Raw genomic sequence first — 27,586 nt, 5'->3', positions numbered from 1 at the left:
ACATAAATATCAAGTGCATTTGGCCAGGTGACCATCTGTAACATCCTACCTGTTACTACTACAACTGAACCAGCTACTACCACACCTGTACCCAGCATCATGCTCCTTGTAAGACTGACTGCGTTCACCTGTGAGTATACTGACTGACTTGTAACAAAATATGTATTTGACAGAGTTTAAAATATACAGTCCAGTATTTTCCAGAAGTTTCTAAATGTATCAGTTTGTATTGAAAGTAATTGAAGTCCAATATAAACAGTATGGCACAGGTCTAGTATACAGCGTCCTGTATCAAATCAAATCACATTTTATTTGTCACATGCGCCAAATACAACAGGTGTAGACCTTACAATGAAATGCTTACTTACAAGCCCTTAACCAACAATGCTTTAAGAAGTTTTAAGAATAAGTGTTAAGTAAAAAATAGAAAATAGAAAATAAAAGTAACAAATAATTAAACAGCAGCAGTAAAATAACAAGCAAGGCTATTTACAGGGGGTACCGGTACAGAGTCAATGTGCGGGGGCACCGGTTAGTCGAGGTAATTGAGGTAATATGTACATGAAGGTTGAGTTAAAGTGACTATGCATAGATAATAAACAGAGAGTAGTTGCAGCATAAAAGGGGGGTCTAGGTAGCCCTATCTGAGGACTAGGTGATGTCCCATGTCTGTCTATACTCTGTACCATACGCTGTACAGTATGTATATACTTACTGTATATAATGTACACTACTCTTCTCCTGTAAAGAATTACGAAGAGACTGACCAAGGTTAGAAAATCTGAACTAGCTGTGTGATGTGTTTCAGTGCTGGCTGCAGTTTGCTGTACACTACCAGCTGCAGGTACGTGGGTGTGGGTGTGTGTGTATGTTTGTGTGTGTGGGTGGGTGGTTGTCTATGTTTGTGTGTGTGGGTGGTTGTGTGTGTGGGTGGTTGTCTATGTTTGTGTGTGTGGGTGGTTGTGTGTGTGGGTGGTTGTGTGTGTTTGTGTGTGTGGGTGGTTGTGTGTGTGGGTGGTTGTGTGTGTTCGTGTGTGTGGGTGGTTGTGTGTGGTTGTGTGTGTGGGTGGATGTGTGTGGGAGTGGTTGTATGTGTGGGTGGTTGTCTATGTTTGTGTGTGTGGGTGGTTGTGTGTGGGTGGTTGTGTGTGTGGGTTGTTGTCAATGTTTGTGTATGTGGATGGTTGTGTGTGTGGGTGGTTGTGTGTGTGGGTGGTTGTGTGTGGGTGGTTGTGTGTGTGGGTGGTTGTGTGTGTGGGTGGTTGTGTGGGTGGGTGGTTGTATGTGTGGGTGGTTGTGTGGGTGGGTGGTTGTGTGTGTGGGTGGTTGTGTGGTTGTGTGTGTGGGTGGTTGTGTGTGTGTGTGGGTGGTTGTGTGTTTGTGTGTGTGGGTGGTTGTGTGTGTGGGTGGTTGTGTGGTTGTGTGTGTGGGTGGTTGTGTGTGTGGGTGGTTGTGTGTGTGGGTGGTTGTGTGTGTGGGTGGTTGTGTGGGTGGGTGGTTGTATGTGTGGGTGGTTGTGTGGGTGTGTGGTTGTGTGTGTGGGTGGTTGTCTATGTTTGTGTGTGTGGGTGGTTGTGTGTGTGGGTGGTTGTGTGGGTGGTTGTGTGGGTGGGTGGTTGTGTGTGTGGGTGGTTTTGTGGGTGGGTGGTTGTGTGTGTGGGTGGTTGTGTGGGTGGTTGTGTGTGTGGGTGGTTGTGTGGGTGGGTGGTTGTGTGTGTGGGTGGTTGTGTGGTTGTGTGGGTGGGTGGTTGTGTGTGTGGGTTGTTGTGTGTGTGGGTGGTTGCCTATGTTTGTGTGTGTGGGTGGTTGTGTGTGTGGGTGGTTGTGTGGTTGTGTGTGTGGGTGATGTGTGGGTGGGTGGTTGTGTGTGTGGCTGGTTGTGTGTGTGGGTGGTTGTCTATGTTTGTGTGTGTGGGTGGTTGTGTGTGTGGGTGGTTGTGTGGTTGTGTGTGTGGGTGGTTGTGTGTAGGTGGTTGTGTGTGTGGGTTGTTGTCAATGTTTGTGTATGTGGGTGGTTGTGTGGGTGGTTGTGTGGGTGGGTGGTTGTGTGTGTGGGTGGTTGTGTGGGTGGTTGTGTGTGTGGGTGGTTGTGTGGGTGGGTGGTTGTGTGTGTGGGTGGTTGTGTGGTTGTGTGTGTGGGTGGTTGCCTATGTTTGTGTGTGAGGGTGGTTGTGTGTGTGGGTGGTTGTGTGGTTGTGTGTGTGGGTGATGTGTGGGTGGGTGGTTGTGTGTATGGGTGGTTGTGTGTGTGGGTGGTTGTGTGTGTGGGTTGTTGTCAATGTTTGTGTATGTGGGTGGTTGTGTATGTGGGTGGTTGTGTGTGTGGGTGGTTGTGTGGGTGGGTGGTTGTGTGTGGTTGTGTGTGGGTGGTTGTGTGTGTGGGTGGTTGTGTGGGTGGTTGTGTGGGTGGGTGGTTGTGTGTGTGGGTGGTTGTGTGGGTGGGTGGTTGTGTGTGTGGGTGGTTGTGTGGGTGGGTGGTTGTGTGTGTGGGTGGTTGTGTGTGTGGGTGGTTGCCTATGTTTGTGTGTGTGGGTGGTTGTGTGTGGGTGGTTGTGTGGTTGTGTGTGTGGGTGATGTGTGGGTGGGTGGTTGTGTGTGTGGGTGGTTGTGTTTGTGGGTGGTTGTCTATGCAATCCGAGCTGGGCATCTCCGGCGCGGCCCACGCTTGGATTGCGTCCTACCTGACAGGTCGCTCCTACCAGGTGGCGTGGCGAGAATCTGTCTCCGCACCACGTGCTCTCACCACTGGTGTCCCCCAGGGCTCTGTTCTAGGCCCTCTCCTATTCTCACTATACACCAAGTCACTTGGCTCGGTCATATCCTCACATGGTCTCTCCTATCATTGCTACGCAGACGACACACAATTCATCTTCTCCTTTCCCCCTTCTGATAACCAGGTGGCGAATCGCATCTCTGCATGTCTGGCAGACATATCAGTGTGGATGACGGCTCACCACCTCAAGCTGAACCTCGGCAAGACGGAGCTGCTCCTCCTCCCAGGGAAGGACTGCCCGTTCCATGATCTCACCATCACGGTTGACAACTCCCTTGTGTCCTCCTCCCAGAGTGCTAAGAACCTTGGCGTGACCCTGGACAACACCCTGTCGTTCTCCACTAACATCAAAGCGGTGACCCGATCCTGTAGGTTCATGCTCTACAACATTCGCAGAGTACGACCCTGCCTCACACAGGAAGCGGCGCAGGTCCTAGTCCAGGCACTTGTCATCTCCCGCCTGGATTACTGCAACTCGCTGTTGGCTGGGCTCCCTGCCTGTGCCATTAAACCCCTACAACTCATCCAGAACGCCGCAGCCCGTCTGGTGTTCAACCTTCCCAAGTTCTCTCACGTCACCCCGCTCCTCCGCTCTCTCCACTGGCTTCCAGTTGAAGCTCGCATCCGCTACAAGTCCATGGTGCTTGCCTACGGAGCTGTGAGGGGAACGGCACCTCCGTACCTTCAGGCTCTGATCAGGCCCTACACCCAAAGAAGGGCACTGCGTTCATCCACCTCTGGCCTGCTCGCCTCCCTACCTCTGAGGAAGCACAGCTCCCGCTCAGCCCAGTCAAAACTGTTCGCTGCTCTGGCACCCCAATGGTGGAACAAGCTCCCTCACGACGCCAGGACAGCGGAGTCAATCACCACCTTCCGGAGACACCTGAAACCCCACCTCTTTAAGGAATACCTGGGATAGGATAAAGTATCCTTCTACCCCCCCCAAAAAGATTTAGATGCACTATTGTAAAGTGTTTTTTCCACTGGGTATCTTAAGGTGAATGCACCAATTTGTAAGTCGCTCTGGTTAAGAGCGTCTGCTAAATGACTTAAATGTAAATGTAAATGTATGTTTGTGTGTGTGGGTGGTTGTGTGTGTGGGTGGTTGTGTGGTTGTGTGTGTGGGTGGTTGTGTGTGTGTGCGCATCTACATCTATAACGTTATGGTATTTATGTTTCTTCCTCAGCGACTAGAGTGGTCACCTGTGACAATGGAGAAAACGTCCAGTTCCTGATCTGTGGTAAGAACACACACATTCTATCCTGATGGTCTCCCCATAGTGCTGTCTGTTTCTTTACATTGTTTTTCTTGCCCTGCTAGATTCTGGAGTGATCTTCATTGAGAGAGCTCTGTACGGACGGACTGACGGAACCACCTGCAGAGAAGGACGACCTGCTGACCAGCTGACCAACACACAGTGTTCACAGACGGGCACCCTGGAGGTCCTCTCACAGAGGTACTCAGTCAGTGTTTATTTGATAAAGACAGGCACCGTGGACGTCATCTCACAGAGGTACTCAGTCAGTGTTTATTTGATAAAGACAGGCACCGTGGACGTCCTCTCACAGAGGTACTCAGTCAGTGTTTATTTGATAAAGACAGGCACCGTGGACGTCCTCTCACAGAGGTACTCAGTCAGTGTTTATGTGATAAAGACAGGCACCGTGGAGATCCTCTCACAGAGGTACTCAGTCAGTGTTTATGTGATAAAGACAGGCACCGTGGACGTCCTCTCACAGAGGTACTCAGTCAGCGTTTATTTGATAAAGACAGGCCCCCTGGAGGTCCTCTCACAGAGGTACTAAGTCAGCGTTTATTTGATAAAGACAGGCACTCTGGAGGTTCTCTCACAGAGGTATTCAATCAGTGTTTATTTGGTAAAGACAGGCACCGTGGACGTCCTCTCACAGAGGTACATTCAGTCACACACAGTTTATTTAAAAAAGACAGGCTGGGATTCAGTCAGAGGAGCGTTGTTGTATCGTCAAAGTGCCTTTTTTTAAAGCCAATTGTCCTGATGTTCCCAGTAAACATTGCAGATGTCTGCTTTAAATGTCAAGCGCTGCATGCTTGTTGACAACGCGTTTGATTAAATCTCAGCCATAGCTCATCTTACCTCCTGATATCCCCCAGGTGCAATGGGAAACAGGTGTGTGAAGTGAACACTGAAGTCTTCCGTACTTCTGACCCCTGTGTTGGAATCTACAAATACCTGGAAACCACCTACACCTGCATCCTAGCAAGTCAGTCTGTTTCTATGTATAATAATACAAAATACTACACCTGGCTAATGTCTGCTATGAAAAGGTCTGTCTTTATTTATGTCTTCCCAGCAGTGGGCAGTGTGGTGTTATGAACTGGCTCAGAGTTCGCAACGTGGAGACAAGGAGTATCAAAATATATATTTATTAACTAAAGTAACCTAAGAACAATGAACCATAGTGTGTGTAATCAGTAGTGTAAGTGAGTGTTTGGCATTCATGAATGTAATAATGCAAGGTGTTGAAAGGTGCCAAAGCAAACAACGAAAAAGCCACCAAACAAACAACAACCAAAAACAACAAGGTGTCTGCATGGAGAGAGTCTCTCCAATGAATGTGGAAGAGGTGCCTTTATCCTGGGACACACCCGGGCCCAGGTGTTTCCCATGTAGCTGACGACCCTCCCAACTCCGCCCACCAGCATCCTAATAAGGAACAAGAGCAACGAGAAAATACAGCAGACAGAGTGGGAGGGTCTTCACAGTGGTCTGTAATTTATTTTTGTTTGTCCTTGCAGCACGCAGCATCACGTGTGAAGGCTCTGATGCTCTCCTAGAATGTGGTGAGGCTCTGATGCTCTATTAGAATGTGGTGAGGCTCTGGTGTTCTACTAGAATGTGGTGAGGCTCTGATATTCTACTAGAATGTGGTAAGGCTCTGGTGCTCTACTAGAATGTGGTGAGGCTCTGATGCTCTACTAGAATGTGGTAAGGCTCTGGTGTTCTACTAGAATGTGGTGAGGCTCTGATATTCTACTAGAATGTGGTAAGGCTCTGGTGCTCTACTAGAATGTGGTGAGGCTCTGATGCTCTACTAGAATGTGGTAAGGCTCTGGTGTTCTACTAGAATGTGGTGAGGCTCTGATATTCTACTAGAATGTGGTAAGGCTCTGGTGCTCTACTAGAATGTGGTGAGGCTCTGATGCTCTACTAGAATGTGGTGAGGCTCTGATGCTCTACTAGAATGTGGTGAGGCTCTGATGTTCTATTAGAATGTGGTAAGGCTCTGGTGTTCTACTAGAATGTGGTGAGGCTCTGGTGCTCTACTAGAATGTGGTGAGGCTCTGATGCTCTTAGAATGTGGTAAGGCTCTGGTGTTCTACTAGAATGTGGTGAGGCTCTGGTGCTCTACTAGAATGTGGTGAGGCTCTGATGCTCTATTAGAATGTGGTAAGGCTCTGGTGTTCTACTAGAATGTGGTAAGGCTCTGGTGTTCTATTAGAATGTGCTAAGGCTCTGATGTTCTACTAGAATGTGGTAAGGCTCTGGTGCTCTACTAGAATGTGGTAAGGCTCTGATGCTCTATTAGAATGTGGTGAGGCTCTGGTGCTCTACTAGAATGTGGTGAGGCTCTGCATAGTAGCATAGTAAAGCAGTATTATATATGGTTTATATTACCATCACTAGCACACACCAAAGACATCCAGTCTTACCTCTCCTCATCTCCCTCAGATGAAGGTACGATCCAGATCCACAGTGCCAACTATGGCCGCCGTGACCAGCAAGTGTGTTCCTTTAATCGGCCCGCTAACCAACTAACCAACACCAACTGCCTCAGCCAATCCACCACTGCCAGTAAGGTGGCAAAGAGGTACTGAAACCTGCAGTGTACTATTAGAAATGCATGACTGTAGTGTTAACCTGTACTGTAGAAACATGACTGTAGTGTTAACCTGTACTGTAGAAACATGACTGCAGTGTTAACCTGTACTGTAGAAACATGACTGCAGTGTTAACCTGTACTGTAGAAACATGACTGTAGTGTTAACCTGTACTGTAGAAACATGACTGTAGTGTTAACCTGTACTGTAGAAACATGACTGCAGTGTTAACCTGTACTGTAGAAACATGACTGTAGTGTTAACCTGTACTGTAGAAACATGACTGCAGTGTTAACCTGTACTGTAGAAACATGACTGCAGTGTTAACCTGTACTGTAGAAACATGACTGTAGTGTTAACCTGTACTGTAGAAACATGACTAGTGTTACCTGTACTGTAGAAACATGACTGTAGTGTTAACCTGTACTGTAGAAACATGACTGCAGTGTTAACCTGTACTGTAGAAACATGACTGTAGTGTTAACCTGTACCTATCGTTGACACAGTTGTGATGGGAAGAGCCAGTGTGACGTCCCGGTGTCCAACTCTCTATTTGGAGATCCCTGTGTAGGAACCTACAAGTACCTGGTAGTGGCTTACACCTGTGGCTAAACGTGAGGCACACACACACACACACACACACACACACACACGACTGGGAAGTAGAACACTGGGGCTGACCATCTTTGTCTTGCAGGAGATCTCTGAGGAACAAAGACCAGAGGGACTTCTTGCATATCTTCCTCTTCATTGGGTGGATTTGTCTTTCTTTCCTGTCTTCTCTCCTCTGAAGTCTCAATTGAGTGTAAAATCTATGTAAATTGCATATTTCCATGTCAAGTTCAAAATGTGTAAATCCCATTGATTGTGTATTTCGTCAGGCATAATTTGTGTGTAGTAAAAACATAATGAGGCCCCTCTTGTGCTGCAGCAATGCACGGTCAGGAGGAAGCATGGGTAAATAAAACATTAACCCCAAAACAAAACTATTCTTCAAATAACACTGACATAATACTTTGTGCATTTTGTGTACCAAAGTATTTCTTCAAAACAATGTTGATTTTCTGAACTGAGGTGGTTGGTCTGAATGAAACTAAGAACGGAGGTTCTTGGTCTGATTTTAACTAAGAACTGTGGTGATTGGTCTGATTTTAACTAAGAACTGTGGTGATGTTGGTCTGATTTTAACTAAGAACTGTGGTGATTGGTCTGATTTTAACTAAGAACTGTGGTGATTGGTCTGATTTTAACTAAGAACTGTGGTGATTGGTCTGATTTTAACTAAGAACTGTGATGTTGGTCTGATTTTAACTAAGAACGGTGGGGATTGGTCTGAATTAAGCTAAGCATCATAAAGACAAGACTTGCTGTCTTTTGTTCAATATTATGAAACATGTCCTTACACACTAAATACTTTATTTGAATAAACAAATGATATTACACCAAGAAGGATTAAAACATTTGAAGGTCTTGGCTACATGGTTTATGTTTGGGGCAAACAAACACGAGTACCAGTCTTCATATTTTCGAGCATGCTGGTGGCTGCATCATGTTGTGGGTATGCTTGTCATCGGCAATAGGATAAAAATAAAATGGAATAGAGCTAAGCACAGGCAAAATCCTAGAGGAAAACCTGGTTTAGTCTGCTTTCCAACAGACACTGGGAGACAAATTCACCTTTCAGCAGGACAATAACTTAAAACACAAGGCCAAATATACACTGGAGTACGTTAGTTTTGACTTAAATCGACTTGAAAATCTAAGGCAAGACTTAAATGGCTGTCTAATAATGGTCAACAACCAGCTTGAAGAATTGATTTAATAATGTGTAAGTTTTGTACAGTCCAGGTATGCAAAGTTGTTAGACCCAGAAAGGTTCACAGCTGTAATCACTGACAAAGGTGATTCTAACATGTATTGACTCAGGGGTTTGAATACTTATCTAAATTAGATATTTCTATATTTCATTTTAAATATATTTGCAAAAAATGTATTAAATGTGTAGATGGGTGAGATTTATTTCGTCATCCATTTTGAATTCAGGCTGTAACACAAAGTGGAGTAAGTCAAGGTGTATGAATGCTTTCTGAAGGCACTGTACACACAGACCTGAGTTATTGTAGCATCTGTCACTACCTCACTGTCCAACCCAGCAGCATGAACAGAAGAGAAAGAAAATGTTCAACTCTTTCCCCTGTTAAGAATTTAACGGGACCTGGCGTCCAAAGATGGTAGTCCACACATACACGTGGACGCAGGACTTCAAGGGCAAAGGTACCGTTGCAAAAGCAGTGGGGCGCTCATATTTACAGTAGACAAAAATAAATTATAAACTGGGTGGTTCAAGCCCTGAAAGCTGATTGGCTGACAGCCATCAGACCGTATACCATGGGTATGACAAAACATGTATTTTTACTGCTATAACTACATTGGTAACTAGTTTATAATAGCAATAAGGCACCTCGGGGGTTTGTGATATATGGCCAATATACCACGGCTAAGGGCTGTGTCCAGGCACTCTGTTGTGTCGCACATAAGAACAGCCCTTAGCCGTGGTATATTGGCCATATACTACACCTCAGGCCTTATTGCTCAAATATACAGCACCATTCAAGTTTGGACACACCTACTCATTCAAGGGTTTTTATTTTTACTATTTTCAACATTGTAGAATAATAGTGAAGATATCAAAACTATGAAATAACACATATGGAATCACGTAGTAACCAAAAAAGTGTTACATCAAAATATATTTTAAATTCTTCAAAAGTAGCCATCCTTTGCCTTGATGACAGCTTTGCACATGTTTGGCATTCTCTCAACCGGATTCATCTGGAATGCTTTTCCAACAGTCTTGAAGGACTTCCCACATATGCTGAGCACTTGTTGGCTGCTTTTCCATCACACTTTAGATCAATAATGAATGTAGCCAAAATCAGGCCAAAACAAAAGGAAATGCTCAAACTGACTCCCAGATACCTAGGAGGACAGAGCAAACAGTTATTGTTCCGTTCACAGACCGTCATGAGACAGAGCAGTCTGCTTGAAGAGAAAGGTTTCCCTCCACAAAAACCTGGGGTATACAAACAACGCCAAAACACAGGGATATTGGAGGGTAAATTATTATTCAATGTAAACAGGCAATAAACATAATTTCATGCATCTCCTTCAACTCACAAAAGGAAACGGTATACCAAGAACATTAGAGGCGGTGATAAATCAACATTTTGTAACAGAGGACAATTACTGTGAAAGTGGGTGTTCATCTGAATCAGTGAAAGCTCTTCCCCTAAATCTCTTCTGATATCACCTGACTTATGTGAGGAGAATATTAACTTAACTGACTTGACTAGTTAAATAAAGGTTCAAAAATAAAAAATATGAGAGAAATTGTCACGTCCTGACCAGTAAGGGGTCATTTTGTTATTATAGTATGGTCAGGACGTGACAGGGGTGTGTTTGATTTATGTGTCTTGGGTTTTTGTGTAATGTTTCTATGTATAGCTGTGTAGCCTTACAGGACTGTTTCGTCGTTGTTTGTTATTTTTGTTAAGTGTTCACGTTTATCCAAATAAAAAAGGAAGATGAGCACGATACCCGCTGCGCCTTGGTCCACTTTTTACGACGCACCTGACAGAACTACCCACCAAACGAAGACCAAGCAGCGGGGTTTGGAGCACCAGGGAGAAGGACGGACTTGGAGTGATGAACAACGATTCTGGGAGGACAAACTAAGGGAGCTAGAGGAGACCAGGAGGCATCCCCCAATTTTTTTGGGGGGGGCACACGGGGAGTTGGGCAGAGTCAGGATGCAGACCTGAGCCAACTCCCCGTGCTTATTACAGGGAGCGACGGATCAAGAAAGCACCGAGCTATGCGGAAATGCGCACTATATTGCCCAGAAGTATTCAAAGGCCGGTGCGATTGGTTAAAGCTCCTCAGTATGGCCAGGCGATGTTGAGCACTCAGCCAGGAAGGGTTGTGCAGGCTGTATGCTCCAGACCTCCAGTGCGTCTCCAGGGTCCAGTTTACCCTGTTCCTGCTCCTCGCACTAGCCCTGAGGTGTGTGTTACTAGGCTGGCGCCTCCAAACACAGCCCCACGCATCAGGCCTCTAGTGCACCTGCCCAGTCCAGTACGTCCTGTTCCTGCTTCTCGCATTAGCCCTGTGGTGCGCGTCCCTAGTCTGGCGCCTCCAAAGCCAGCCCCACGCACCAGGCCTTTAGTGCGCCTGCCCAGTCCAGTACGTCCTGTTCCTGCTCCTCGCACTAGCCCTGTGGTGCGTGTCCCTAGTCTGGCGCCTCCAAAGCCAGCCCCACGCACCAGGCCTTTAGTGCGCAGTTCCCGTCTAGAGCTTCCGGCAATAGTGCCCCGTCCAGTGCTTCCCGCGACGTCCTACAGTCCGGAACCGACAGAGACGGCCCACAGTCCGGAACAGACAGAGACGGCCCACAGTCTGGATCAGACAGAGACGGCCGCCAGTCCGGCGCAGCCAGAGTCGCCCGCCAGTCCGGCGCAGCCAGAGTCGCCCGCCAGTCCGGCGCAGCTAGAGTCGCCCGCCAGTCCGGCGCAGCTAGAGTCGCCCGCCAGTCCGGCGCAGCCAGAGTCGCCCGCCAGTCCGGAGCTTCCAGAGTCGCTCCTCAGCCCAGAGCCTTCAGCGGACAGGTTAGGTTGGGGACTAGGGCCAGAACCAGAGCCACCTCCGTAGCGGGGAGTTTGGGGAAGGGGGGGGTGTTTGCACAGGAACCGTTGGTGACGGTGGCCACCCTCCCTTTAGTTTTGGGGTTTTTGTTGTGGGTTATTGTTGGGGTCTTTTGGTTAAGGTGCATTCGGGGTCTGCACCTCTGGGTCTGCACCTTTACTGGACTTCATGCAAACTGGAAACCACATATCCTGAGGCCGCATTTATTTTAGCTGGGGATTTTAACAAAGCAAATTTGAGAAAAATGTTACCGAAGTTCTATCAACACATTGCTAAAAAACTCGACCACTGCTACTCCAACTTCCGGGATGCCTACAAGGCATCCCTTCGGCACATCTGATCACGACTCCATTTCACTCCTCCCTTCCTATAGGCAGAAACTCAAACAGGAAGCACCTGTGCTAAGGACTATTCAAAACTGGTCTGACCAATCAGAATCCATGCTTCAAGATGGTTTTGATCACCCCTGACTAATAAACCTACCTCCACTTATTTTTTCCTCACTTAGGTAACACGCTGACACCTACACCTTCTCTTATGTTACCGTTAACGGTGTTACCGTTGATGGGTTACTTTTGATGGTACTGTAGTCTTTTGCCATGGAAATCCCATAGTTTAGGAACAGAATTGTTTCTTCCTACCTTGGTAGTTGTTCCTTGCCACTGTCGCCTCTGCTTCCACTATTTGGGTTCTTCTTCGATGGGGTTTAACGGCAGTTGGCATTCAATGTTAAAGGTGTATTACCGTCACCAGCTGGATGGGGTATTGAATAAGAAACAAAACAAAACAAAAAAATATTCAGGGAAAGGGGGAAACGCCATCATACAAAATAAAACACGGAAAATAAAACAGTTTTAAAAAATAAACTCATACTTCTTCAAACACAGTCCACTCCAAAATACATCCCTACACAGGCTTACGGGCCTATGATTGGGCCACATTCACAGACAGGATTTCTTGCACAGCCTCAACTCCATCAATTTTTTCACATATCTTCTGCCTTTATTTCTTGCTCCACCCAATAAATAACCCCCTTGATAGGCTCCCTGCTACGAAAATCCATGCAAGAAACATTCCAATTATATCTTTTTGAGTCTACTATTTGGGTCTACTATCACGAAGACCCAAAAAACGTTCAGTGGCATTCACAATGACTCCAATTTTCTTAGACTTCTTTTTCCCTTGTGCTGTACAGCTTATGACCATTGCAATAAATAATACTAAGTCCACCTTTTTAACATGTAGCATTTTACTATCCCTCGGTTGATGAGAAACCTTCACTGGTCTTGGTGGCTCTACTACCATTGCTTATTCCCTGCCACTCGTTCCTTCCAATTTTCTCAACGCCTCCAGATAGGAGACTGGACACTCCTTACCCTTGCCACCTCATTCTCCAAGAATTCAGGCACATTTTCACCTCCACATTTGCAGCATTTCCCTTCATCTGGTATACGATATTCTTCCCTTCTGCACACACTTGACAGATCTTTTACATGCATGACACTGAAGGGGCTTGTGCACAAAAGCTCTTACAGGGTATCTCATGAATCCTAACTTGATATGAGAAGGGAGAGACTCATCATCAAAGAACAGTAGCATGGATGAAGAATACTTATTTTCTCCGTCCACCATACAGGTCAATCGACGTGCACCAACAACTCCATCGATTTTTTTCACATATATTCTGCCTTTATTTCTTGCTCCACCCAATAAATAACCCCCTTGATAGGCTCCCTGCTACGAAAATCCATGCAGGAAACATTCCAATTATATCTTTTTGAGTCTTAACACCAGTGGCGATTTTAGCATGTAAATCCTGGTGGGGCAAAAAAAATGTAAAAAATAAAGTGGGTGCATGCCAGTAAAGCCACTACACAACACAACACTAAACAATACATTAATTGCCCTATAATGGTGACAATCGGTGCCCACAAACTGTTAGGGCCTACATAAAGCTGTTCCAACAGCAGAGTCCAAACAGCAGTCCAAACACCTTACCACTGCTACACCTGGCTTTCAGCGGAGCCTTGTCTGGCAGCAAAACAGTTCATTCAGCCTCATTTAGTGCCTTTTAAAAAAACAAGCACCACCACTACTATCAGTAGCACTGTCAGAACTGTACAAAAGTTTAGTAAACAAGCACACATCGGCCAGGAACAATGTGTTTACAATACCACGTTGGTGAAAATAGACCAAATTACTAGGGTGAGGCACATGGGCTACTAACAGCTTACTACACAACATACACTTAGTATTACTTTCTTAGCTACAGGATAGATATCTCTCTGGCATCCTACAGTACATCATTTATGAAGAAGCATAAGATATTTTTGGACTCACTTGTTGTGATATGCTTGAACAGGAAAGTGGCGCGGCAGTCCTTTGTGGACAAATTTTGTCATCAAAGAGAAAGATGACGGATTTACAATTCCGAGTTGAATGACCGTTCAAAATGTATTTTCCCAGTTTGAGCGGTTTATTCCTGTCATGTCCTGACCAGTAAAAGGGGTTATTTGTTATTGTAGTTTGGTCAGGGCGTGGCAGGGGGGTTTTTTCTGTGTGTTTTGGGGTTTTATTTTATGTCCTTTTTTCTATGTTTTGTATTTCTTTGTTTTGGCATGGTATGGCTCTCAATCAGGGACAGCTGTACTTTGTTGTCGCTGATTGGGAGCCATACTTAGGTAGCCTGTTTTCCTTTGGGTTTTGTGGGTGGTTAATTTCTGTTTAGTGTTGTTACCTGACAGAACTATTTTGGCTGTCGTTCGTTTCTTGTTTTGTTTAAAGTGTTCCATTAAAATATTATGATGAGCACTAACCACGCTGCGCCTTGGTCTACTCCTTCAGACGGCCGTTACAATTCCCGACTTCCCAGCTGCAATTCTTGCAGTTAGCCACTGTCACCAATTCCTTACAAACCACTCATTGTTGAATTTGCGATCTCCAAATTGTTGTGTAATGTTTATGTCCAATGGCCGATGAGCACCAATACGTTTTATCTATATTTCTCTTCATTATTTCTCTTCATATGACAAGGATTAAAAAGGACTTGCCAGTAGACTTGATTCATGATGACTGCTACAGTAGCTAAAATTGTGAAAGTAATATGTTGACATGATCAGTACAATCAAAGCTACTGTACCGACTAACCAGTGCCTCCGCACATTGGCTACCCGGACTATTTGCATTGTGTCCCGTCACCCCCCACCCGCCAACCCCTTACTTTACGCTGCTGCTACTCTCTGTTAATTATCTATGCATAGTCACTTTAACTCTACCTACATGTACTTTATACCTCAATTAGCCCGACTAACCAGTGCCCCCACACATTGACTCTGTACCGGTACCACCTGTATTTAGCCTCGCTACTGTTATTTTCACTGTCATTTTACAGTTTTTTTATTTCTTTACTTATCTATTGTTTATCTAATACCTATTTTTTACTTAAAAATTGCACTGTTGGTTAGGGCTTGTAAGTAAGGTCTACACCTTTTGTAGTCGGTGCACGTGACAAACTTTGATTTGAACATATAACGTGATATTACATAATTTCTGTGGCCAATGACCTTGAGCCTTCTTGACAGGAACCAAAGGGCTGAAATGTTGGATGTCTACCCTTTCTAAGGACTTAAGCTTGGCTATTGTGTAAGGACCCCATGAGTGACAGAACACTGAGTCAATCACGGCACAATGCTCCTATTTTCTGCTGTCCCGCCCCACCACCACAGAAAGCACTGAGCTAGGCTGAAACACCTGCATTTTGGAGTTGACTTACTCAAAAATGTTTTTAAAAAAGACCATGGCTGCATTTCAAACACTTAAAAGACACACCCTGTCCCCCAGCCCTCAAATTAAGTGGACAGTTCTGATGAGGTATCATGACGTCTAACGAGTATACACTTACAGGGCAAAGGGCGAGGGAGGAAGGAATGATTTTTAAATGGACCGCCTCTGCACGGAAATTCATCAGCCGTTCATCCCGCAACGATTGTGTTTTCAGCCACCGGTAGCTTGTGGGTGCTTTATATGATTGCATGTCTACTTATATTAACTATATAATTATTAATAAACACCTACTGTATGATAGCTTGCAAATTAATTAGCTAACTAACATTAGCCTGCTTAGCAACTTCTGAAGGTGGAAAATGTTTTATTTGTAAAAGCTAACCAAACAAAAACATCATTACTTTTATGAGATGTGTTTGTGCATTAGTAGCACAATTTCAAACTTATTTACATTCATTTTTACTTACACTTGTATGTTGACTCCATATTGACGTTTAGGTTAAGTTTAGGCGGACTTTACTTAGCGGATGTACAATCATTACAAATTTAATTATGGGGCTTTTCAGGCTCCGAAGTGAACATAATTGTACACTCGCAAACTCCATAAAAAAAAACGAGGGCTGAGGGGCTTACGTTGCAAACTTCCCTTGCTTGGCTAATCATTTGGACCAACGATAAACAAAGCAGCGGGGATTCCCCCAAGGGCACAGGGCCGAGGGCTGTCTACTTTGAGTTTGAACCACAGTCCATGTTTGTATGCAGCGTTATTAAAACCTCTTGCCGCATGGATCCCGTAACCGGGATCAACAGCCAGCGAAAAAATCAGAGCGCCATATTCATTTCTGTTTCTCAAACATAGGACTATTTTACACCATTGTATAGATACACTTTTCCTGAATCGAACCACATTGTCCGATTTCAAAAAGGCTTTACAGCGAAAGCAAAACATTAGATTATGTTAGGAGAGTACATCGACAAAAACAACCACACAGCCATTTTCCTAGCAACTAGCATGCATCACAAATACCCAAAACACAGCTAAATGCAGCACTAACCTTTGACGATCTTCATCAGATGACACTCCTAGGACATCATGTTACAAAATACATCAATTTTTTGTTCGATAAAGTTCATATTTATATATAAAACAGCATCTTACATCGGCGCGTGACGTTCAGAAAATATTTTCCCTCAAATACTGCCGGTGAATCAGCTCCACAATTTACAAAAATACTTGTCATAAACATTGATACAAAATGAAATTGTCATTCAAAGAATTATAGACGAACATCTCCTTTATGCAAACACTATGAAAGATTTCAAAAAAGCTTCACGAGGAAAGCACTCTTTGCAATAATCTGAGTACTGAGCTGAGAAAAATACACTAGCCTATACAGATAGCGGCCATCTTGTAGTCATCTAAAATCATACATTGCATTAGAAATATTCCCTTACCTTTGATCATCTTCATCAGAAGGCACTTCCAGGAATCCCAGGTCCACAACAAATGTTGTTTTGTTCGATAAAGTCCATAATTTATGTCCAAATAACTCCTTGTTGTTCGTGCGTGGACGATGTCGCGACGAAAAGTTTAAAAAAGTTGTATTTACGTTCGTTCAAACATGTCAAACGTTGTAAAACATCAATCTTTAGGGCCTTCAGAACGTGAAGATTCAATAATATTTCAACCGGACGGTTCCTGTGTCTTGAAAAAGGTTTTGGAACGGGAGGGATCCATCCTCATGAACGCGCTCCAAGAAGTGATGTCACCCCCTGCCTCAACAACTTCCCCTCCTTGTCATTCGGGCTCTGTTCATCGTAGAAGCTTCAAACAACTTTGTAAAGACTGTCGACATCTAGTGGAAGCCTGAATACTACGTCACTGTGTATTCAATAGGAAATGACTTGAAGGGAGCCCATGCATCCAGATTTCCACTTCCTGGTAGGATTTCTCTCAGGTTTTTGCTTGCCATATGAGTTCTGTTATACTCACAGACACCATTCAAATGGGTTTAGAAACTTCAGAGTGTTTTCTATCCAAATCTACTAATAATATGCATATCCTAGCTTCTGAGTTTGAGTAGGAGGCAGTTTAATATGGGCACATATTTTTTCCGAAATTGTCAATACCGCCCCCTATCCTTAAGGAGCTGTAAGAGGTTATTAACTCAATATATATTTTTACGTTGTTTCAAACTGACATGTGACACGTATTAATGCCAAAATAACATGCAAAACAGGCAAGCCCCACCCCCCCAAAAAATATTTAGATATTTTTTGTTGCTAAAAATGTGGGTCTCAGAGCCCCACCTGCCCTGAATGACGGGTCGCCACTGCTTAACACCTGCTTCTTCTGCTCCGCAGACATACACAGAAATAAGACAACTTCTTGTGACTCACCGACTCCACACTTTCTTCCAACACATTCCAGATTTTCCTGGAGACATTGAATGCATTTCCCATGTAGCATTCATCCAAAACCCTGACTAGGACCAAAAACGAGTCTAGTGGTTTCCTATTTTCCAACATAGCTTTACTTTTCTTGTTTCCCTTTTTTCTTCGCCACTAACCCACTCATTTTCACTTTCTGTACTATTAGCTTCACTCGACTCACTAGTAGTGTCAAACAAAACCTCAGTTTCCGCCATCTTCTGTCCGTAAATCTCCCCGTTCATTGAACAATATACTCAGGTTGCTAACCCTCTTTTAGGATTTGAATCCAGATTGTGGTTAAAAACCTTGTGACAAAATAGGTAAATACTACCATACCAATAAAGTTTTATTGATTGATTACGGGCCCAGTGATGTAAGCATGGTGTGTACAATTCGCCGTCCGACAAATTTGGGGCACCCAGCTCAATGCCGGGAGGCGGCCCGGTTCAAAACGAAGGTAATCAACGCTTACCCGGTTCACCCGGGGCGCAGGCCAGAGGCATTAATAGAATTCCCGTCAAGCAAAATCGTCCCACGGCTGAACGTAATTGGGGACGCCTGCCATAGGATAAATAATCATTAATACCTGAGCACGCTCCTTTCAGAGAAGCAGGAGAAACAAGCCAGCTCAAGGTGAGATGAGCAAACAATACACACAACTTGAAATAATCAAAGTGTACACGTGTAATTGGTCCAATAAAGAAACAACAAAGGACATAGTCAATGGCGTAAATTATGTTGAAATTTATGGTAACTGGCGATTGTACTAATGAAATGAAAAACCAAAAAATGATGTCTTGCGATGCACTCACATATGGTGTAGTCATCTATGTGAATATGGGAAGACCGGCCCATGAAAACTTTGATAAATTCAGTGCTTAATTGGTAAATCGGTAGGTGCCGGAACAAAAAGTGAGCGCGAGAGAAGGGGGTGACCTGGGGAACTCTGAGGTACCGGAACGCATGAGGGAATATCACTTTTATAATAAAGCATTGCACGCATGTCATCGCATTGCAGCCTGGTCTCAGACTATACGTAGTTAAAGTAAATCCGGAACACTCAGTTTAGAATGATACAGTATGGTTACGTAAGACAAAAATGTAAGCATGGTGGATGGGTGGGTGTATAATGCAAATTTCTAGAAACCCAAAGGTGACGAGTTTGAAACAACATTAGCACTTTAGCTAATTAGCAACTTTTCAACTACTGGCTACTTTGCAACTACTTAGCATGTTAGCTAACACATCCCTTAACCCTTTTAGCGAACCCTTTTAGCTAACCTTTACCCCTTAACTCTTAAACGTAACCCCTAGCCCAGCTAACATTATCAAGCTATATGACAGTAGCTGCCTAACCTCCTAACTAGAATTGTAACATTTGATTACTTTAGCAAATTTGTAACATAATATGAATTGTAATTTGTAACTTTTCATACAAAATGGGTGATGGACATTCTCAAATTAATACATACTATATGAAATGTGACTTATCATACTAAATGGAGTGTTATGGATTTAAGTATAGAATTATACAAAATGCTCTGAGACCAGATTGTGCATGTGTATAGTGGCATAGGATAGAACTGCTTAAAGAAGTTGTGCCGGGGAAAAATTGTTTTGTAGCCTAGTGTCTGGGAAAAATGTGGCCTTTTATATAAATACATTTAATGCAATTCTGCATAATTTTACATGACTGACTTTGGCAGATTCTTTAATGGCGCACAAATGATTGAAATGACAGGCTACTTTGACACTGACAAACTGACTCTGAGCTCAATAAAAACCACCTTGTTTTGAATCCATCAATAGCCTTGGCTTAGGTGTGTGGAGACACATATATTGTAGGCTACAATATGAGGACGAAGTTATAGTCGAGATGGGCTTTTGGCACAATGTGTCGGACATCCCTGGTGAGAGTACTGCGCATCATTGGGCGAGTCAGTGACACTGAAAATAGTTAAGTGTCACTGACTCACCCAATGATGCGCAGTACTCTCGCCGAGGATGTCTGACATGTTCGTGCCAAAAGTCCATCTCTCTCGTTTCACATTGTAAACAATATTTGGAAGCTGATCAAATATATTTTGGTAGCCTACAGCAGACCGTTGTCGTCTTTTCAGCAGGAGCCATTTGCTTTCCAACCTGTCTTTTCCTGTGATTGTATTTGAAATATTGGGAATGGCCTGTTAGGAAGAATTGCCATTGAGGCAACTCGAATGAACTTTGATCGATTTTATTATAATTTTCACATTGGGAAAAAGTGAAGATGACAAATGAAATTCTGGGAGAGGTACTGAATCTGGCCAAAAAGGTTCCCAACGAAAGTCTAAAACAGGAAGGTGCCATCCGGCTAAAATTAAGCACTGGTTAATTAAATTCTCACTAGTAGAGAATTAACTCAAATGTTTACTGAAACTGTATTACGTTACATTATCACAGGTAGATCGACACCTAAAGAAAATAAAACCCGACGATAACTAAAATGGGCTTTATGCTGTGGTGATTTTGTAACGAGCGGACGGCACCATCACACAGTACTTGTGGTTTGAGCTGGCGTGAGATTTTAGTTATGTGTTGCCGAGTTGACTGCTAATCCGCTGTGCTTTGTGAACAAGGATCTGTTCTTTGCAAGTATCAATAAATGTTAGGTTTATTTGTCCAGGTGACCATCTGTAACATCTTATCTGTTACTACTACAACTGAACCAGCTACTACCACACCTGTACCCAGCATCATGCTCCTTGTAAGACTGACTGCGTTCACCTGTGAGTATACTGACTGACTTGTAACAAAATATGTATTTGACGGCATTTAAAATATACATTCCAGTATTTTCCAGATGTTTCTAGATCAGTTTGTATTGAAAGTAACTGAAGTCTAATATAAACAGTATGACCCAGGTCTAGTATACAGCATCCTGTATTGAGGACTAGGTGATGTCCCATGTCTGTCTATACTCTGTACCATACTATATGCTGTACAGTATGTATATACTTACTGTATATAATGTACACTACTCTTCTCCTGTAAAGAATTACGAAGAGACTGACCAAGGTTAGAAAATCTGAACTAGCTGTGTGATGTGTTTCAGTGCTGGCTGCAGTTTGCTGTACACTACCAGCTGCAGGTACGTGGGTGATTGTGTGTGAGCGCATCGTTTTCTAAACTGAAGAAAAATATCCACGCAACAATTTCCAAGATTTTACTGAGTTACAGTTCATATAAAGAAAGCGGACAATTGAAATGAATTCATTAGGCCCTAATCTATTGATTTCACTTGACTGGGCAAGGGTGCAGCCACGGGTGGGCCTAGCACCACCCATTGGGTAGCCAGGCTCAGCCAATTAGAATTTGTTTTTCCCCACAAGGGTTTTTACGATAGACAGAAATACTCCTCAGCACATCAAATGTTAATTGTCACAAGTGCCGAACTTTACAATGGAATGCTTACTTACAAGCCCTTAAAAAATAAAGTTCAAGTAACAAATAATTAAAGAGCAGCAGTAAAATAACTGTAGCGAGGCTATATACGGGGGGGTACCAGTTAGTTGGTAATATGTACATGTAGGTAGCGTTATTAAAGTGACTATGCCTAGATAATACCAGTGGTAGTGGTGTAAAGGGGGGGCAGCCATTTGATTACATGTTCTGGAGTCGTATGTCTTGGGGGTAGAAGCTGTTTAGAAGCCTCTTGGACCTAGACTTGGCGCTCTGGTAGTGCTTGCTGTGCGGTAGCAGAGAAGTCTGACTAAGGTGGCTGGAGTCTTTGACAATTTAGGGCCTTCCTCTGACACTGCCTGGTATAGAGGTCCTGGATGGCAGGAAGCTTGGCCCCAGTGATGTACTGGGCCGTACTCACTACCCTCTGTAGTGCCTTGAGATCGGAGGCCGAGCAGTTGCCATACCAGGCAGTTATGCAACCCGTCACAGTGCTCTCGATGGTGCAACTGTAGAACCTTTTGAGGATCTGAGGACCCATGCCAAGTCTTTTCAGTCTGACTGTCTTGGTGTGCTTGGACCATGTTACTTTGTTGGTGATGTGGACGCTAAGGAACTTGACGTTCTCAACCTGTTCCACTACAGCCCGGTCGATGAAAATGGGGGTGTGCTCGGTCCTCCTTTTCCTGTAGTCCACAATCATCTCCTTTGTCTTGATCACGTTGAGGGAGAGGTTGTTGTCCTTGCACCACACGGTCAGGTCTCTGACCTCCTCCCTATAGGCTGTCTCGTCGTTGAACCACTTGTCATCGGCGAACTTAATGATGGCGTTGGAGTCGTGCCTGGCCGTGCAGTCATGAGTGAACAGGGAGTACAGGAGGGGACTGAGCAAGCACCCCTGAGGGCCCACGTGTTGATGATCAGTGTGGCGGATGTTTTGTAAGCTACCCTTACCACCTGGGTTGGCCTGTCAGGAAGAGCAGGATCCAGTTGCAGAGGGAGGTGTTTAGTCCCAGGGTCCTTAGCTTAGTGATGAGCTTTGAGGGCACTCTGGTGTTGAATGCTGAACTGTAGTCAAAGAATAGCATTCTCACGTAGGTGTTCCTTTTGTACAGGTGGGAAAGGGCAGAGATTGCATCATCTATGGACCTGTTGGCACGGTGTGCTATTTGGAGTGGGTCTTGGGTTTCTGGGATAAGGGTGTTGATGTGCGCCATGGCCAGCCATTCAAAGCACTTCATGGCTACAGATGTGAGTGCTATGGGTCGTTAGTCATTTAGGCAGGTTACCTTAGTGTTCTTGGGCACTATGGTGGTCTGCTTGAAACATGTTGGTATTAGACTCAATCAGGGACGTGTTGAAAATGTCAGTGAAGACATTTGCCAGTTGGTCAGCGCATGCTCGGAGTACTTGTCCTGGTAATCCGTCTGGCCCTGCGGCCTTGTGAATGTTGACCTGTTTTTAGGTCTTACTCGCATCGGCTGCGGAGAGTGTGATCAGTCATCCAGAACAGCTCATGTGCTCATGCATGTTTCAGTGTTACTTGCCTCAAAACGAGCATAGAAGTAATTTAGCTCAACTGGTAGGCTTGTCACTGGGCAGCTCTTGGCTGTGCTTCCCTTTGTAGTCTGGCGTTTGCAAGCCCTGCTACATCCGACGGGCGTCGGAGCCGGTGTAGTACGATTTGATCTTAGTTCTGTATTGGCGCTTTGCATGTGATGTTTCGTCGGAGGGCATATCCGACAATCTCGCAGGTGAAGAAGCTGGATGTGGAGGTCCTGGGTTGGTGGTGTCACACGTGTTTGCGTTTGTGAGGCCGGTTGGACATATTGCCAAATCCTATAAAACAGCGTTGGAGGCTGCTTATGGTAGAGAAATGAACATGAAATTCTGTGGCAACAGCTCTGGTGGACATTCCTGCAGTACTCATGCCAATTGCACGCTCCCTCAACTTGACATCTGTGGCATTGTGTTGTGACTAAACTGCACATTTTATTGTTCCCAGTATAATGTGTACCTGTGTAATCTGGCCCTTCTTTGGACACTGTTAACTAACCTCCAAACGAGCTTCAATGCCATACAATACTCCTTCCGTGGCCTCCAACTGCTCTTAAATGCTAGCAAAACAAAATGCATACTTTTCAACCGTTCGCTGCCCGCACCTGCCTGCCCGACTAGCATCACTACTCTGGACGGTTCTGACCTAGAATACGGGACAACTACAAATACCTAGTTGTCTGGCTAGACTGTAAACTCTCCTTCCAGGCTCATATCAAACATCTCCAATCCAAAATCAAATCTAGAATCAGCTTTCTATTTTGCAACAAAGCCTCCTTCACTCATGCTGCCAAATTTACCCTAGTAAAACTGACTATCCTACCGATCCTCGACTTCGGCGATGTCATCTACAAAATAGCTTCCAATACTCTACTCAGCAAATTGGATGCAGTCTATCAGTGCCATCTGTTTTGTTACCAAAGCGCCTTATACCACCCACCACTGCGACCTGTATGCTCTAGTCGGCTGGCCCTCGCTACATATTCGTCGCCAGACCCACTGGCTCCAGGTCATCTACAAGTGTCTGCTAGGTAAAGCAACGCCTTATCTCAGCTCACTGGTCACGATAACACCCACCCGTGGCATGTGCTCCAGCAGGTATCTCACTGGTCATCCCCAAAGCCAACACCTCCTTTGGCCGCCTTTCCTTCCAGTTCTCTGCTGCCAGTGACTGGAACGAATTGCAAAAATCGCCTAAGCTGGAGACTTACATTTCCCTCACTAACTTTAAACATCAGCTATCTGAGCAGCTAACCGATTGCTGCAGCTGTACATCGTCCATCTGTAAATAGACCACCCAATCTACCTCATCCCCATATTGTTTTTATTTACTTTGCTGCTCTTTTGCACACCAATATCACTACTTGCACACCATCTGCTCATCGATCATTCCAGTGTTAATTTGCTAAGTTGTAATTACTTTGCTACTATGGCCTATTTATTGCCTTACCACCTCAAGCCATTTGCGCACACTGTATATTGACATTCTTTTTTTCTATTGTGTTATTGACTGTACGCTTGTTTATTCCATGTAACTCTGTTGTTTCTGTCGCACTGCTTTGCTTTATCTTGGCCAGGTCGCTGTTGTAAATGAGAACTTGTTCTCAACTAGCTTACCTGGTTAAATAAAGGTGAAATAAAAAAATGATGAGCATGCTGTTTAATCAGCTTCTTGATTTGACGCATCTGTCAGGTGGCTGGATTATCTTGGCAAAGGAGAAATGCTCACTAAAAGGGATGTAAACAAATTTGTGAAACATTTAAGAGAAAGGAGCTGTTTTGCATATGGAACACATCTGGGATTTTTTATTTCTGCTCATGAAACATGGGCCCAACACATTATTTGTTGCGTTTATTTTTTGTTCAGTGTATATGTGATTGTTTCTTCCTCAGCGACGAGAGTGGTCACCTGTGACAATGGAGAAAACGTCCAGTTCCTGATCTGTGGTAAGAACACACACATTCTATCCTGATGGTGTCTTCATAGTGCTGTCTGTTTCTTTACGATGTTTTTCTTGCCCTGCTAGATTCTGGAGTGATCTTCATTGAGAGAGCTCTGTACGGACGGACTGACGGAACCACCTGCAGAGAAGGACGACCTGCCAACCAGCTGTCCAACACACAGTGTTCACAGACGGGCACCCTGGAGGTCCTTTCACATAGGTTCAGTATCAATGTGCCTTTTTTTTAAGCCAATTGTCCTGATGTTCCCAGTAAACATTGCAGATGTCTGCTTTAAATGTCAAGCGCTGCATGCTTGTTGACAACGCGTTTGATTAATTCTCAGCCATAGCTCATCTTACCTCCTGATATCCCCCAGGTGCAATGGGAAACAGGTGTGTGAAGTGAACACTGAAGTCTTCCGTACTTCTGACCCCTGTGTTGGAATCTACAAATACCTGGAAACCACCTACACCTGCATCCTAGCAAGTCAGTCTGTTTCTATGTATAATAATACAAAATACTACACCTGGCTAATGTCTGCTATGAAAAGGTATGTCTTTATTTATGTCTTCCCAGCAGTGGCCAGTGTGGTCTGTAATTTATTTTTGTTTGTCCTTGCAGCACGCAGCATCACGTGTGAAGGCTCTTTTGCCCAACTAGAATGTGGTGAGGCTCTTTTTCTCTACTAGAATGTGGTGAGGCTCTTTTGCCCAACTAGAATGTGGTGAGGCTCTTTTGCCCAACTAGAATGTGGGGAGGCTCTTTTGCCCAACTAGAATGTGGGGAGGCTCTTTTGCCCAACTAGAATGTGGGGAGGCTCTTTTGCCCAACTAGAATGTGGGGAGGCTCTTTTGCCCAACTAGAATGTGGGGAGGCTCTTTTGCCCAACTAGAATGTGGGGAGGCTCTTTTGCCCAACTAGAATGTGGGGAGGCTCTTTTGCCCAACTAGAATGTGGGGAGGCTCTTTTGCCCAACTAGAATGTGGGGAGGCTCTGGTGCCCAACTAGAATGTGGGGAGGCTCTGGTGCCCTACTAGAATGTGGGGAGGCTGTGGTGCCCTACTAGAATGTGGGGAGGCTGTGGTGCCCTACTAGAATGTGGGGAGGCTGTGGTGCCCTACTAGAATGTGGGGAGGCTGTGGTGCCCTACTAGAATGTGGGGAGGCTGTGGTGCCCTACTAGAATGTGGGGAGGCTGTGGTGCCCTACTAGAATGTGGGGAGGCTGTGGTGCCCTACTAGAATGTGGGGAGGCTCTGGTGCCCAACTAGAATGTGGGGAGGCTCTTTATTTTTATTTTTTTATATATCCCTTATTTTACCAGGTAAGTTGACCGAATACATTCTCATTTACAGCAATGACCTGGGGAATAGTTACAGGGGAGAGGAGGATGAATGAGCCATTGTAAGCTGGGGATGGTTAGGTGACATGATGGTATGAGAGCCAGATTTGGGAATTTAGCCAGAACACTGGGGTTAACACCCCTGCTCTTAAGATGAGTCCCATGGGCTCTTTAGTGACCAGAGAGTCAGGACACCCGTTTAACTTCCCATCGGAAAGACGGCACCCTACACAGGGCAATGGGATCTTTTTTTAGACCAGAGCAAAGGGTGCCTCCTACTGGCCCTTCAACACCACTTCCAGCAGCATGTGGTTACCCATCCAGGGATTGAACAGGACCAACCCTGCTTAGTTTCAGAAGCAAGCCAGCAGTGGGATGCAGGGTGGTATGCTGCTCTATTAGAATGTGATAAGCTGGTAAACACTGCTGTACAGTATAGTCACATCTCATATGATATAGTAGAGCAATATTGTACACTGTTTATTACCATCACTTGTACACCAAAGACATCCGGCCTTACCTCATCCTCCTCTCCCTCAGATGAAGGTACAATCCAGATCCACAGTGCCAACTATGGCCGCCGTGACCAGCAAGTGTGTTCCTTTAGTCGGCCCGCTAACCAACTAACCAACACCAACTGCCTCAGCCAATCCACCACTGCCAGTAAGGTGGCAAAGAGGTACTGAAACCTGCAGTGTGTACTGTAGTGTTAACCTGTACTGTAGAAACATGACTGCAGTGTTAACCTGTACTGTAGAAACATGACTGTAGTGTTAACCTGTACTGTAGAAACATGACTAGTGTTAACCTGTACTGTAGAAACATGACTGTAGTGTTAACCTGTACTGTAGAAACATGACTGCAGTGTTAACCTGTACTGTAGAAACATGACTGTAGTGTTAACCTGTACTGTAGAAACATGACTGTAGTGTTAACCTGTACTGTAGAAACATGACTGTAGTGTTAACCTGTACTGTAGAAACATGACTGTAGTGTTAACCTGTACTGTAGAAACATGACTGTAGTGTTAACCTGTACTGTAGAAACATGACTGCAGTGTTAACCTGTACTGTAGAAACATGACTGTAGTGTTAACCTGTACCTATCGTTGACACAGTTGTGATGGGAAGAGCCAGTGTGACGTCCCGGCGTCCAACTCTCTATTTGGAGATCCCTGTGTAGGAACCTACAAGTACCTGGTAGTGGCTTACACCTGTGGCTAAACGTGAGGCACACACACACACACACACACACACACATTAACGCACTCACACAACTGGGAAGTAGAATGCTGGGGGTTGACCATTTTTGTTTTGCAGGCAATCTTCTGAGGAACAAAGACCAGAGGGACTTCTTGGATATCTTCCTCTTCATTGGGTGGATTTCTGTCTTTCCTCTCCTCTCTCCTCCTTTGAAATCTCAATTGAGTGTAAAATATGTATTTCATATTTCCATGTCAATTCAAGATTTGTATATCACATTCATTGTGTATTTGGTCAAAGGCATAATTTGTGTGTAGTAACATGTTTTGAAATGAGGCCCCACTGGATCCTTATCCCTGGTGCTGCAGCAAGGCACGGTCAAGAGGATGAAGGGAGAAATAAAACATTAACCCCAAAAAAATGAACTTTATTTCAAATAACATTGTTACCATAATACTTAGTGCATTTTGTGTACTAAAGTACAGTATCTTAAAACAATGATCTTCTGAACTGTGCTGTTTGATCTGAATTAAACTAAGCAGCATCGACAAGA

The 27,586-nt window shown here is 44.6% G+C and overlaps 1 protein-coding gene across 1 annotated transcript; it reads left to right on the top strand.

Moving 5' to 3' along the window:
* The first annotated feature begins 32 nt into the window (after nt 1–32).
* LOC115165992 (rhamnose-binding lectin) lies at nt 33–27,586 on the top strand. The gene is made up of 18 exons (XM_029719582.1): nt 33–130; nt 809–844; nt 3,961–4,014; nt 4,095–4,230; nt 4,908–5,017; nt 5,553–5,597; nt 6,487–6,625; nt 7,142–7,244; nt 18,158–18,185; nt 20,201–20,317; nt 20,644–20,679; nt 24,441–24,494; nt 24,575–24,710; nt 24,868–24,977; nt 25,113–25,157; nt 26,372–26,510; nt 26,949–27,056; nt 27,151–27,586. The coding sequence occupies exons 1-17, from the start codon at nt 100–102 to the stop codon at nt 27,052–27,054; spliced, it is 1,425 nt and encodes a 474-aa protein (XP_029575442.1). The 5' UTR covers nt 33–99; the 3' UTR covers nt 27,055–27,056; nt 27,151–27,586.

The sequence above is a fragment of the Salmo trutta genome, chromosome 3 (genome assembly GCF_901001165.1).
Source record: "Salmo trutta chromosome 3, fSalTru1.1, whole genome shotgun sequence".
Classification (NCBI taxonomy): Eukaryota; Metazoa; Chordata; class Actinopteri; order Salmoniformes; family Salmonidae; genus Salmo; species Salmo trutta.
Note: the sequence above shows the minus strand (reverse complement) of the source record. Positions and strands in the feature narration are given on the sequence as shown.

Excerpts from the sequence above, each read along its gene's own strand:
- LOC115165992 (XM_029719582.1), top strand. The coding sequence starts at position 100 with ATGCTCCTTGTAAGACTGACTGCGTTCACCT. Across the intron at positions 4,015-4,094 it reads CGTCCAGTTCCTGATCTGTG|ATTCTGGAGTGATCTTCATT; the intron begins GTAAGAACACAC and ends TTGCCCTGCTAG. Across the intron at positions 5,598-6,486 it reads TGATGCTCTCCTAGAATGTG|ATGAAGGTACGATCCAGATC; the intron begins GTGAGGCTCTGA and ends CATCTCCCTCAG.